General features: G+C 45.1%; 1 protein-coding gene across 1 annotated transcript in view; it reads left to right on the top strand.

Annotated features, from left to right (window-relative positions):
* Positions 1–9852, top strand: part of pbxip1a (pre-B-cell leukemia homeobox interacting protein 1a) — a 20016-nt gene extending 10164 nt beyond the window's left edge. The window contains exons 10-12 of the mRNA XM_080527158.1: positions 1469–1652; positions 6542–6831; positions 6986–9852. Coding sequence (XP_080383284.1) covers positions 1469–1652; positions 6542–6831; positions 6986–7756 — 1245 coding nt within the window. The 3' untranslated portion in view covers positions 7757–9852. The remainder of the gene's footprint in view (positions 1–1468; positions 1653–6541; positions 6832–6985) is intronic.
* Positions 9853–15000: the final 5148 nt, after the last annotated feature.

The raw sequence follows: 15000 nt of genomic DNA, 5'->3' as shown, positions 1-15000 counted from the left end.
GTTATAGATACGCTTGCAGCAGCGGGTGAACTCCCGGTTCATTGAGTTTACGGTTAAAAGCATATCTTCTCGGGGTGTCAGCGCGGTGGTTCAGGGCTCAAAATGACCGTATACCGATGGTGGAGTTAGCGAAGTAGGGATTTGTTTCTACCACCTTCATAGCCGGTGTTATTCACGGGCAAAGACGGTGCCCGGAGGCACCCTTTGCGGGTTAATAACTGTGGTTTACCGTGGGTTAGGATAACAATTCAAACGTGTCCGGATAGGGGAGAGGACAGGGAATCTGAAACCATTTAAATGGTGTCGATACGACACTGCTATCACGGTCGACACCGACATTATTTATATATACAGCATATGGATGTTACCTGCCTGTTAACTGCCGCTTTCAGTTCTACAGGACATCGCCATAATAGCGATTTTTTGTTATGCTTGTTGTAAATAAAAGTTCTATGATGCATTGAAATGACATTAAACTAAGATAATACGATGGTTATCACATTTTTTCAAATCTTTATTAATAAGCTATTACAGAAACAGTAAGTGACATTTTCCTAGAGCGAAATCTGTTGTGGTATTTAAAAATGGCGGTTAGTGATGAAATCTATGAACATGGGATGACGATTTCCATTTCCATTTACATTTCCATTTTTGGCATTTAGCAGACGCCTTATTCCAAAGCGACTTACAATCAATACATTTGAATACTAAGCATGTGAATCAGCAGTCCACTATTCGTTGCAGGAAGAGTACTCTAGCTCGGGCCCGGGGCCACTGATAGAAGGAAAAACTTTCTCCCTATTATCGCCTTCTACTAAAACTTTTTTTTTTGGAGAAACTGAGAAACAGTACAAGGGGGGCAGTAGAAGTTCTTAGGGACACAGTAGAGGGGAAAGCGGGTGTCTTTAGGAGACGTAGTGGTGAGGGTCAGAAGATGTCTCAGGAGGAGCAGTTAAGATGTAACCTGAAGAGATGGGTCTTCAGTCTACGACGGAAGATGGGTAGTGACTCTGCCGTTCTGACGGCCGTGGGGAGCTCATTCCACCAGCGGGGAGCCAGTGTTGTGATTTCCATTGACCAATCAACGGTGTGCAGCGTCACACGTCACACGCAGCCTGGCAAAAAAGTACCTTTCGGCCCTGTAGTTCCTGCTCTTGAAGGGTAGCTAAAAAAGTACCTTTCGGCCCGGTTCGGCTCGCTTCGGGCCAGCTCGGTTGGCAATGGAAAAAGGATAATAAACCGGGCCAGCCCGGGTCGACCCGGGCTGGCACTGTAGTGGAAAAGCACCATAAGAGGCTTCGGACACACGAGTGTCTGCTCAGTGTGGTGTAGTATATATAGTAGTATATATGTGGTGTAGTGTATATATAGTAGTATATATGTGGTGTAGTGTATATATAGTAGTATATATGTGGTGTAGTATATATATAGTATATATTGTGTTGTATTATTCTCTGTCCCGTGCCAGTCCCAGGAAGCAGAGCTAGACTCGGCCCTAAAGGAGGGAGCAGAAGAGGCCCCTGAGGAAGGGAGAGGAGGTCTGGAGGTGGAGAACAGCAGGATGAGAGAAGAGCTGTCCTCCCTGCCGGGCCTGAAGGAGGAGTTGGAGACTCTGAGGGCCAGAGTGACGGAGCTCAGCCAGCTCACCGCAGGTAGCAGCTTTACAACCAGAACAGTCATATAGAATATATGGTATATACTGTATATATAGAGAGAATATATGGACATTTGCAGACGCTTTTATCCAAAGCGAGTGAATATGTTTTTAGGTACAGTGCCCTGTGTAAGTAATGGGACGGAGAAGCATTTTATTTTTATTTTTTTCCTTTTTCTTTCAAACGTTTGGAGTTGAAACAATCAAACAATTACAATGAGGTTGAAGTAGAGATTCTCCGATTTTATTTGATGGTATTCATGTACGCAAACATTGTACAAAACATTTTAGAATACTTTTTATACATACAGTAGTAGTTTATACATACAGTAGTTCCCCTATTTCAGTACACCAATAGTAATGGGACAGATTAATTGATTTCAAATCCAAACATTTGGAGAGAAAAAAATAAGGATTTGAGTATATTTAAAGATCTCACTGTAACTGAATCAGTTCATTATTCATCACTGTGAAGCTCCTATTTCTCCCATTCATTATTAATGGTCACATAATAGATAGTACTGAATATAGTAAGGATGAAAAACTATCCTCTGGCAGGGGGCCAACAACAACAACAACAACAACAACAACAACTCTTTAGGGGTATTCCATCAATGTCGCTAAAGGAAAATCCAGCCTTGTGTTGTGAGTCGTCTTCCCGGAGAGCCATTGCACAGCACTAACATGTCTGGTTTAACTCACTATGGTCCAGTTTTTTTTTTTTTGCAATTTTCTTTTTATTCAACAATAAGAACAATAATACAACAATTCAACATCAACAAAAACCAAAACAACCAAAAGAAAAACATTAAAAGGAAAAGAAAAAGCTACTGCTGTCATGTCTCAAGTCTGTGTCAATTGCCATAGAGTCCACTTCATCCATTTGTTGTCCATCTGTGGTCCTAAAAGTCGTAGTCTGTGAGTCAGTCTTTCCATAACATGGATTTCCCCCACTGTGTCTACCCATTGGTCCTGAGTAGGTAGGTCTTCCGTACCCCATTTCCTTGTGATAGCCTTTTAGTTTTAAGTTTCATCATTACCCTGTCTCTCTTCTTGGGGGTATTCAAACCATTAACATTAAGTGACACCAGTCTAACAGTGGTACCCATCTAGTCCTACTTCAGTATCCCTAATAAGTGACCTGTACAGCAGTAAACTAAGTACGCAAGTAACTTTTAACATTGCATAATGTAAAATAAAACCTAACAAAAAATAATAATGAGAAATAAAACAGAAAATACACTTCTTCCAAAAAAGGGGATGACTTTTTCCCCAAGTCCCGTTGGTAGGTCGAGGGGGTATCCTTCCTCTCAGAAAGGGCCCCTCCCTAGGACCGAAATCACTCCCTTTCCAAAGGGTTTCACTCCGTCTAGTAATGTCCAACTCTGTTAGTTCAGTCTCTCTCAAACGGCAACTATTACAATTACTTTATTAGAGGTCCGTTGACTGTTTTAAACATACCTTGTAGGCCATCTGGTTGTGCTTCAGTCCCTTCAAGACACCCGCTCATGTCAGCAAATCAGGCTAATTTCCCCCATCGGAAATCCTTCAGCTTCTCCCTGGCGGCAGCCGCTGCGCTCCTCCCCGGCTTGTTTCCCCTCGTCTGCTGCCACTCTGCCCGGTGTCGCGTCTTCTCCCTCTCTGTAGTCGCGGTGCCTTCTCCTGGGAGACCCACCTCGTATCCTCTGCCCGTCATGTCTCTCGCCACGGCCTCTGCGCTGTCATACGTTTTCATTCCGCTTTCCCAGTGGATTCGCCAGCGGGGTTTGGAAACAGATCTTTTCCTCTTTCAATATCTTCTTTATGGCGCGTATTCCCTTATCTTCTGGACCACTTCAATTGCATAATCATGGTCAAAAAACACCCTCTTCTCTCCCACGAGTATTTTCTTCCTCCAAGCATGACTGAGCACCATCTCCTTCGTCTCAAACTGTAGGAAGTTTACCACCATTGACCTGGGGGCTGCGTTCGGAGGTGGTTTCTGCGCCAGGGCTCTGTGTGCTCTCTGTATCTGGAGTGGGGTGTCGCTAGGTAGCTCGAGTTCGGTGGATAAAAAGTGCTCCAGGAACTTGCCAGTCGAATTCTCCTCCGTGCCCTCCGGTATGCCAAAGATGCGAATATTGTTCCGCCTCGACCTCCCCTCGAGGTCCGTTGTCTTCTCTTGCAGTTGTTGTGCCTGGACCGTCACGTCTAGCATCATCCTCAGCCTCTGTCTGCCATTCCTCCAGTTCCGCTATGCACGCCTGGGCCTCTTCCATGTTGTCACTCTGTATTTTAACGTCGGCATTTATCCCTTCGAATTTGTTGTCGATTTCCCTCCGGAACCTGGCGAGCTCTTCCATCACATCGCTTATTCCCTGTTTTACCCCTTTAACTTCTTCTTTAACCTCACTCAGTTGTTTAATTATGGGTGCTAGCAATTCAACAAGTTGGTTCAGGGTAGCTGGCTCTGAACCCGTTCCCTGCTTCTCTCCTCGTGTTCCCTCACTCTTGTCAGGGCCCGAATCCATTTTCTTACTTTTAATCACCTTTTGGCTCGATTTTCTTTATCTAACCGACCTCTTTATTATTTATCTTCTATATTACCTTGAAAATATTTGTTGAAATATGATTTCTGAGGGTTTATTTTTGCCGAGTTGAGAGAGACTGAAAATGTGCGACTAATCACTCCGCCATCATACCGGAAGCCTCGGTCCAGGCTGGTTTAACTCACTGTGGTCCAGGCTGGTTTAACTCACTATGGTCCAGGCTGGTTTAACTCACTATGGTCCAGGCTGGTTTAACTCACTATGGTCCAGGCTGGTTTAACTCACTATGGTCCAGGCTGGTTTAACTCACTATCGTCCAGGCTGGTTTAACTCACTGTGGTCCAGGCTGGTTTAACTCACTATGGTCCAGGCTGGTTTAACTCACTATGGTCCAGGCTGGTTGGTTTAACTCACTATGGTCCAGGTTGGTTTAACTCACTGTGGTCCAGGCTGGTTGGTTTAACTCACTATGGTCCAGGCTGGTTGGTTTAACTCACTATGGTCCAGGCTGGTTTAACTCACTGTGGTCCAGTCTGGTTTAACTCACTGTGGTCCAGGCTGGTTGGTTATGTGAATCTAATGGAGTTAGGGTTAGTGTTGGTGTGTTAATGTTGGGTGGTAGCAGAAGCCTTCACACCCAGTAGGAGCTACAGTGGGGTGCATTTGGGCACCCCTGGTTTACATGTCTGTTACAATTAATCCCTGTGCAAACGTTTGGGAACCCTTTTGGATTATTCTTTGTTACCTTTTGAGTAGATGATTACTAAGGCCCAGACCAAGGTGATTTACTCGTTAGGGCTTCAGTGAGTCAGGTAAATATAATTCCAGGGTTGAACTATATATTCTGAAGTAACTCCATGCCTTCTAAAGTATCCGCCTGCGGTGGGTGTTGTGTCTGGTGTTAAAAACCATGGGTTCCTGCCCCGCGGTGGCGTAGCGGTCTAAGCACTAGTCCCACCGGGGACTGGGATCGAATCCCGGTCTCGCCAGATCCGGATATGGCCGAGGCACACAGGGAGCGGCATATTGAGCGGCCGCTCCAGAGGGCGGTATAGGACTATTTCCGGACAAGGATCCGTCGCGTAACAGCGCCCCCGGGGTGCCGGAATAACGGTGCTGGGCTCGAGGAGCCAGTCAGCTAGTCTGCCTGGCGATCTCCTCTGGGGCTGCCGGCCACGGGGTCGTGCGGCGGATCCTACGCAATAGGCAGGGGATAATTGGATGCTAGGTTGGGTTCAATTGGATACCAAATTGGGTGAAAAAGGGATAAAATCTGAAAAAACAAATTAAAAAACAAAACAAACAAAAAACATGGGTTCGTCTAAACAGTTGTCCAAGGATGTCAGAATGAAGACAGTTCACTTCCACCATCAAGGAGAAGACTACAAAAAACGTTTTTGTTCTTAATTTTTTCAAACCCATTTCCACTGTCAGAAACATCATCAGAAAATGGAAAATAAATGGAACAATTGAAGTCAAGGCAAGATCTGGAAGACCAAGAAACATTTCAGATAGAATGGCCTGAGATCTGGTGAGAAATGCTCAGAAGAACCCACACATCACTGCAAAAGAGCTGCAAAAAAGAGTAGCAGACACCGGTCTAGTTGTTCACAGGACAACAGTACAGCGTACCTTAAACAACAAAGACCTACATGGCAGAGTTGCCAGAACTTTTGCAGGATAATATGCAACATGCTTATAAAAGGAAGAATGGATTCCACCAAATATCAAGACATTCTAGAGGCTAATGTTCGAAGGTCAGACGAGAAATTGAAGTTGAAGAGAGGTTTGGTATTCCAGCAAGACAATGACCCGAAGCATACCTCAAAATCAACCATGAAGTACCTCCAGGAAAGATGGATGAAGGTTTTGAAATGGCCATCACAGTCCCCAGACTTAAATATTATTGAAAATCTGTGGAGAGATCTCAAACATGCCGTGCATGCAAGAAGGCCGAAGAAGCTAGAGGTGTTGGAAGAATGGGGAAAAATTCAGGAAGCGTTTGCAAGCTGTTATAGTTGCCCGAGGAGAGTTACAAAGTACTATCTGCAAGGTTCCCAAACTTTTCCCAAAGGCCTTTTTCCTTGTTTTATTATTTTGAAACTGCAAAAAGTAGGTTTGCTTCTTTTCTCTTAGATATTAATTGTAAAAGGCATTTTGACTAGGGATGCCCACATGTTTGCACCCTACTGCATTGGTGGAGGACCCAGCTCTATGGAAATGTTTGGTTTGGCTTCAGTGGAGCTTTGAGTCTCCTGTTGTGACTCTGGCCTTTTCCCATATGATATGCATGAAACACAAGCCACTGGTATGACAGCTGTAACTCACAGAAACGCCCTTCCCCCCCTCCCCCTCTCAGCCAACCAGGATGCACCAACACCTGCAACGTCCCCACCCAGCACAACCCCGCTCCCCGCTGGCCAACCTGGGAAGAACAACCAGAGCACAGCGGCAGAACGTCCTGAGAGGAGACGGGACCCCAGGGACAGAGGCCGACTGAGGGAGGAGCTCCAGAGGCAGAAGGCCCTCCTGGAGGAGAGCAGGAAGAGGCTGGAGGGGATGAAGAAGAAGGAGGGAGGGAGGGAGGGAGGACACAGGAAGGGCGTGAGGGACAGCCTGGCAGAGATGCAGAAGAGGCTCACTGAACAGGTGGGTGGCATGGCGCTGGTAAAGCTGAGGTTGTTGGTTCGATTCCCGCTGGGACCATATATATATATATATATGCACTCACTGTATTGTACTGATATTGGATATATGGTCTGCTAAATGGGATATTATTATTATTATTATTACTGTATTACAGGTGGAGAAACTGGGGAGGAGGAGCCCAGAGGCCAAGAAGAAGCCGTGGGAGAACGGGGCCAAGTACGGGAACGGGAAGAAGGGCAAGGACAACGCCAAAGACCACTGGAAGAGAGAGGAGGAGAGGAAGGAGTGGAAACACGGCAAAGATAAGCAGCAGAACAGAGGGTGGAACCCTCCCAAACCAAGCTCTCACAGGGAGGCGTCCCACCAGGACGAGTGGGAGAGGAAGAAGGACGAGCGAAGGATGGACCGAGAGAAAAGAAAACGGGAAAGGCCCTGGCAGACCAAGACGTTCAACAAGAACACCAACCACCACCATCAACACCAGCACCAGCCTCACCAGCACCAGCCTCACCAGAACGACCCCCACGTAGACTTCTGGAAGCACCAGGAGGAGAAGCTCAGGCACAACGTTCGTCCCCTGGTGGCCTGTCGCGGCGTCGAGGACTGCGCAAACAAGGAGGGGCTCTACCCCGTGGAGCTGTCGGAATTCGAGGAGCTCCTGGAGGGCTACCTGACCAAGCTGGAAGGGGCCGCCCCGCAGAGCAAGGCCAAGGTCCGCAAGCTGGCGGCAGGGTTCTTCCAAGACGGAGTGTTCGTTCACGACCGGGTGAGGTTCAGCGATTTCGTGGAGGACGTGGCGGACCTTTTGGAGGACGTGGCGGACATATCGGAGGACGGAGGGCATGGGGGAGACGAGGACGCGCTGGAGGAGGCCATGGAGGAGTTTGAGAGAGAGGCTCTGTGGAAGTTCGCGGCCGCCGCTTAGGTAGATACGCATAGAGGACGGACGTCGGGGAAAAACACAGAGATACGACGGTGTTCAACGGTGGTTTACAGCAAGCGTTGTGTCGCCTAGCCTAGTCTCCTCCGAGGGCTTTAGTATGTTCCGACGCAAGGAGTGCGAGTGATTTTTTTGGCGTCTCGTAAACCTGTCCCTTACTCTGTAATTACTACTGTAGAGAAAGTAAATCACATATACAAGTCTGTTCGGGACTAAGTCGTTACCTACCTCTGTCGGTTCATGTCTCTCGTTGCCAAGTCCTACAGCAGCGGCGGTAGAAATCAGAGGACGGTCTCATTGTAATGCATGGAACGGTTTGAGGAACAGTATTCATAATGAGCCTGTCTTCCGATTTCCACCACCACCAGGCCCCCTGAATCGAATCGAGCTGAATCGAATGTTGCTGTTCGTGATCCAAACAGATACAGTATATACATATACCTTATATACAGTATATCTCAGATACAGTATATAAGGCTGTGTGAACTGATCTTGAATCAGTCTCTACAGTGTTATCACACTTTAGTATCGAAACAAGTTAAACAGGTTTCTGTGTCAGCTGTATTTGAAAGGCAAACACACAGTGCTGTGTCAGCCATCTTAGTGCTCAGCTCCTTCTGGTTTTTGACTACCGTAATTGTCTTACCCTGAGAGCACAACTGTCAGGTCTTTTTTTTAACTGCAAACTGCAGAACATTCTGGATTGGAACATTTAATGAAAGAAAAAGGTGTTCAGCCAAGACAGAACTGAGGCCCAGTTCTCGCTCTCCCCCCCTCCCATACACACACACACACACACACACACACACACACACTGGGCCGAGTCCTACCTTGGACCTGGAGGCGTAACTAAATTGACATCAATGCATGATTTACTGTTTGTGAAAGTTACACACACATATCTCAATTTGGGATTCTGCCGTCTGAGGCCAACGCTGTTCTAACACGGTAGAGACTGGTTCTGGCAAACCCGGTTTGGCCCAGTTGAACAATAGCCATACTGTAGATGTATAGATTAATTCAAAGCCATTGGCACTTTTGACACACCTACAGTTAGCTATGTGATATCTTCTCAAATATTTGGATCACTATTTGGGATTTTGATTAAGCACTATGATTGGTTGCATTTATCGTTTTAGATGTTTTGTTTACTGTTATAGTTATAGTACTGTTATAGTTCAGAAAATAGTAGCATAATAGGAGTTGGTAATTTTCCACATAGACACAGATGTATTTCATTGCAAGTGTTTTACAGTATAGCATATTGCTGAGTTTAACTTAACATTTTTCATTATTTCAATACAGTTGAAGGTACTTTAGAAGATGGTTGAATCTTGTTGTTTGTTATTGTTTGTTTTGGTGTCGTCACACTATCATCTACAGAGACTTTACTTATGGTGAAGGGTTAGAAGTGGCTCTTATGTGTCCCAGTATAAAATGTGAAAATGTTGTTGTGTTTTTTCTGTATTTTATTTTTCAAAGAACAACACTTTGTGTCTGTCAATTAACTGCTTTCCTGCCTTTATTTATAAATGAATGTCAACACTTTTGGTTTGACAAAAGGTCTTCTTTGACAAGTTATTGAATTGGTTTGATCCCTCAAGCTAAAGAGTTAACGCATGTGAATGACAACTGTCCTGCTAATTGTGTTTTTTTGAAGAGTGAATGTAACAAGTTTTACACTCCACATTTTGGTTGATTGAATTTGACATGTTAAGTGAGGCATCTTTGAGATTATTTTGGTTGAATTTAAAACATGTTAAAGTATGTTGATCTAAGATTACCAGTGATACCCAGAGTTGCTGATGGAGCTACATGTTTAAGATAATAAGCAACGTGAACGATTGAACATAAGCAAAGGAAATTCATTTGTATTCAGACAAAATGTCACAATAATACAAGAGAATTTTTGAGAGGCATGAACTTATTTGAAATTGGGGGATGTATTATTTTGTCAAACAATATTCTCTTACAATGGGAGGAGCCTCTATGTAGAACCACGTCCCAGATTTGCATTTAATTTAAAAGAGCCAGTTTATGTGTAACATGTTGAGTTTAGCTGGACACACTTGGTCAGTACCTCTCGCAGCTTCCATTAGTTCTCTTAGAAGGTTTGTGTTGAATTTTTAAGTTATGACAATAAATAATTTTAGCCTGAGACATAACCTCCTTTATCATTATTGTATGAGCAATCTTTTTATCTGTGTGTATGAGCCACTTACTGGAGAGGGAGGAAGAAAAGGAGGGGGAGGAGGAGGTGCAGAAATGTGTGGAATCTATTTTCACATCCCTGAGGTGAAAAGGAGAACTAGCTAATGGATGTTCTAGACTCCAGACGTTGTTCTTAATAGACTCCAGACAGACATGATAATGTTCTTAATAGACTCCAGACAGACATGATAATGTTCTTAATAGCCTCCAGACAGACATGATAATGTTGCTAATAGACTCCAGACAGACATGATAATGTTGCTAATAGACTCCAGACGTTGTTCTTAATAGACTCCAGACAGACTTGATAATGTTCTTAATAGACTCCAAACAGACATGATAATGTTGCTAATAGACTCCAAACAGACATGATAATGTTGCTAATAGACACCAGACGTTGTTCTTAATAGACTCCAGACAGACATGATAATGTTCTTAATAGACTCCAGACAGACATGATAATGTTAGGCTACAGACCAGAATCACAATATGCTTTTGCTGTGCAAGAGTTGCATGAAATCGTGAAGTTTATGGTACTCTGCAATATATGAAGTCTGATAACTATTGCTAACTTTTGCTATCCAGGATCAGATCGAGCTGGCTGATTACATTAATATTTTTGGCATTTAACAGACGCCTTATTCCAAAGCGACTTACAATCTATACATTTGACTAAGTAAGTGAATCATCTATTCACCAGTCGTAGCAGGAAAAGTAATCTATGCTCAGGCCAGAGGCCATTGGCAGTCGTCGTGCTAGAAGACGTAATTATTTTGTTTTTGTTTTAATAGACACTGGGGAAACAGTACAAGGGGGTAGTAGATGTCTCAGGAGATACAGTATTGGGGGGGAAGCAGATGTCTCTGGAGACAGTGCAGGGGGGGGGGGGGTAGTAGATGTCTCAGGAGGAGCAGTTACAAGTGTAGATGTCTCAGGAGGAGCAGTTACAGGTGTAGCATGTAGAGATGGGTCTTCAGTCTCCGACGGAGTGATTCTGCAATTCTGACAGCCGTGGGGAGCTCCTCCCACCAGCTCCTTCCACCAGCGGGGAGCTCGTTCCACCAGCTCGTTCCACCAGCGGGGAGCCAATGTAGTGAGACGTGACCGGGCAGCGTGACTGCCGCGTTGGCGAGGTGGTGGGGCCAGTCGGCCAGCAGAGGTGGAGGAGCGGAGTGAACGGGCAGGTGTTTGGAGGGTGATCGTTGCCTGCAGGTAGGCAGGGGCTGTCCCTTTTGCCGCCCGGTAGGCGAGCACCAGGGTCTTGAATCTGATGCGAGCTGCTATCGGGAGCCATTGAAGAGTGCGAAGGAGGGGGGTGACATGAGAACACTTGGGGAGGTTGAACACCAGATGGGCAGCAGCATTCTGGATGAGCTGCGGATGTCTGATGGCGGAGGCGGGGAGGCGGGGTGGGGAGCCCGGTCAGGAGGAGGCGGGGAGCCCGGTCAGGAGGAGGCGGGGAGCCTGGTCAGGAGGCGGGGAGCCCGGTCAGGAGTGCGTTGCAGTAGTCAAAGCAGGTGACTGGACCAAGAGTTGAGCTGCTTCTCTGGTGACGTTGTAGAGGAAGACAAACCTAACAAGAAAACAATCAAATGGAAGAAATAATACTAAGTATTTTGGCCTTCCTCGATGGACTCCCACTGACAGACTCTTGTCTTATTGTCAGCCGTCTATACTAGGCTACGTTCACACGGCAGGTCTTGATGCTCAATTCCGAATTTTTGCACAGATCCGATTTTTTGGTTTGGCAGTTCACATGACTTTTAAAATGTGACGTATATTTGACCTACATTGACTAGTGTGAACATTCCACGGCCCTGAACAGACATGCGCAGAACCATGGATAATAATAATAATAATAATAATAATAATAATACATTAGACTTATATAGCGCTTTTCTAAACACTCAAAGACGCTTTACAAACTGAAAAGATCGAGTAGTAAAAAAATAAATAAAAATAAAAATAAAAAAGTTTCATTTTCAAGTTTTTGTGCAGCGGAAGCCGGTAAAGATATGAGCAAGATATAATATTGTAACGATCCTGTATGAGGCCCCGTTAACAGCTCCTCCAAGGGAGTTAACTCTCTTGGTCTAATGGTTAGCGCGGCCGTCAGTTATGCGGGAGGTCGGGGTTCGACTCCCGCATGGGGCGAGTTACACTAGAAGTCTCCGTTCGCTACACTGGTGTCAGAAGTGGGATGGAAGGAAGGCCATCGGAGAGGCGTGTCCACGTGAGGGACTTGACATAGTGAAGCGTGAGGGCACGCTCTCCCGAACGGTGAGGATAGTGTAACGATCCTCTATGAGGCCCCGTTAACAGCTCCTCCAAGGGAGTTAACTCTCTTGGTCTAATGGTTAGCGCGGCCGTCGGTTATGTGGGAGGTCGGGGTTCGACTCCCGCATGGGGCGAGTTACACTAGAAGATTTCCGTTCGCTACAATATGAGCAATTGCGTCTAGAGTGCAGGGTTCGGTTACCGCCGAATGGGCTACTGGATTTAGCGGTTATGGGCTGGTTAGGCTGTAAATTGTCAATCCCATCTGGCAACCCTACTAGAGTGACGTAAAACTCGCATTAAACGCGACTTGACAGTTCAGACGGGGGCGCGTTGCTAAATATCAGATATGTATCCGATGTAATACCACCTCTGAACGCGACCCAGGTCAGATTAAAAAAAGTCAGATTTCATGTGACTTGCGCTGTTCCCACGGTCATGCATAAATCAGATCTGAGTCGCGTGTCGGCAAAAAAATCGGATTTAGGTCACATTTCACTGCAGTGTGAACGTAGCCTGTGTGTCGCAGAGGCTGTCGCTCTCTGACCGTCTGGATATTTAGGAGATTCATAATTGCTGAAGGCTAGCGGGCTTGCAGCCTCTCCCACCTAACGGTCACTTAACCACCGGACATGTGTACTCACTTAACCACCGGACAGGTGTACTCACTTAGTCGAGAATGGATTTGACTATGTCACTGCTGACCAGGCATAAATAGCTGGAGAAGAGTTGAAACTCCTCCCAGTGCAAATTGACAGCAATTAGCCTTCAAACACAAATAGAAACTAGAAACTAGCTTGCAGGCCACACAGCCTCAACACAAAAACAGCTCCTACTAGCAACACAAACTACCAATAACACAATGATTTAAACAAGATTCAGTTCACTTACTCAGGCTAGGAAAAAGATATTGCTACTCACTTAGTCCAGAATGTACTGGGGCTGATTTCCCCTATATGACTCAAAACCAACCAGACAGCTCTGATCCTGGAGAGCAAAAAAGAATCGGGATCATTCTGATCCAGATTAAAAGATTAAAACAACTGGGCCCTGGAGTGTGTCATGCTGATTCAGCACAATATTACATTGAAGCAAATAGGAAGAATGAGAATAGCCTGTCAACACAACATAACCAAGTTCAAAGTTCAAAGAAACACATAGTAAACAAATTGAGGTCTTAGGTCATGTTCTCACATGAAAGTCCGAATCGAGAACCGGAGCAAGTGGATGAGTTCGCAACATTGTTGCATAAATAATTTCTCTGATTTGCGTTCTCACAGCCCTTCATGTAAACGAAGGCACATACGCAATCGAAGCAACAGACGTGGTAGTTGATTGGTCAGAAAAATAGAAAATTGCCCGTTCGTCCCGCTCTTATCCAGATCAACACGCATGCACTGTTGTTTTCCTATGGACTGCCTCGAGCAGCGTTCTCACCAAAAGCGAAGCGAAGCAAAGTGATGGATGCGTCGTTTCTAACCGGAGCGAAACCACCCTTTTCAAGCGGAGCATCCGTCGGTTGTTTGCTGCGGGAGCGACTTCGAATGCGCGTTCTCACAGCTCCAAACGACGCAGAGCAAAGCAAATTTTATCTTAAACTCCGATTCCAAGTGAAGAAAATGTTCTAGTGAGAACACACCCTTAGACTGTGTGTCAAGGACACACAGGAGTTGGGGCATGCCGGCCTAAACCAAAGATTCTGGTCTTTTGCGTCCTTAGACCAGTATCAATGGAAGAAGCCTTTTGGATACTGTCAATTTTACAATCAATCAAGTGTTATCAACAGGTGAGGTGAGATTCATTCAACTGTAAATACGTTTTTCCGGGCTGAGAGAGGGCAGCATTTATCACAAGATAAACTCATTGCGTCAGCTACATGTACGTACGTAGTAAGATAGTGGACTAAAGTATGGTTCCCACACACACAAGCACAGCATGTCTCCTGTTCTGAACTCTGCATCTCCACCATGGCAGACATTGGTATTTGTGACACACTAACCCCTATAACTCAGGTGTGTTTAAAAACAAAGAACTGTGTACTCTGACACACACACACACACACACACACAGACACACACACACACACACACACACACACACACACACACACACACACAGCCTTACCTTGAGTGACCAAACCAGTGGAGCTGGACTGGTTCAGACAAGATAAGCAGATTAGCGTGGATGTCAGTAGTGATGTCAGTAGTGATTGATGTTCCTGTGGAGACTTTGAAGCTGCATCGGTCATACCTAACATTCATCTGCTCAACACCAGAGAAGCACCTAACCCTAACCCTCCACATGAACCAGGGGAGGCTGTTGGAAGCAGACATCTCACTGTCTGAGCTATGGTATCAAACATGTGTGATGGAAGCACACTCTAATAATCACAATAATAATAATCAGAATCAGAATCATAACCATAAGCATAATAATGGTGATAATCATAATAATCATAATAATCATAATAGTCATAATCAAAACAAGCATAAACATCATCATCATCATAATAATAATAATAACTGAAGATGTTTTTACAGTGGGGGAAATCAGTATTCAACCATTTCATCAACCATTTCATAATTGTTCCCCTTTATTGCAAATAACTTTTTTATGGATTGGAGTGCTATTTTTGTTGTTGTTAATACCAGTGCTGGTCTAAATTTCATGTGAATATCTATTCAAGCTATATTCAAATTTCATGTGAATAAATACTGAATTCCAAACTTGCTGATGTGTTG

The sequence above is a fragment of the Nansenia antarctica genome (assembly GCF_963989245.1).
Source record: "Nansenia antarctica genome assembly, chromosome: 3".
Lineage (NCBI taxonomy): Eukaryota > Metazoa > Chordata > Actinopteri > Argentiniformes > Microstomatidae > Nansenia > Nansenia antarctica.
The sequence above is the reverse complement of the archived record's forward strand: the minus strand, read 5'-3'. Positions and strand labels throughout refer to the sequence as shown.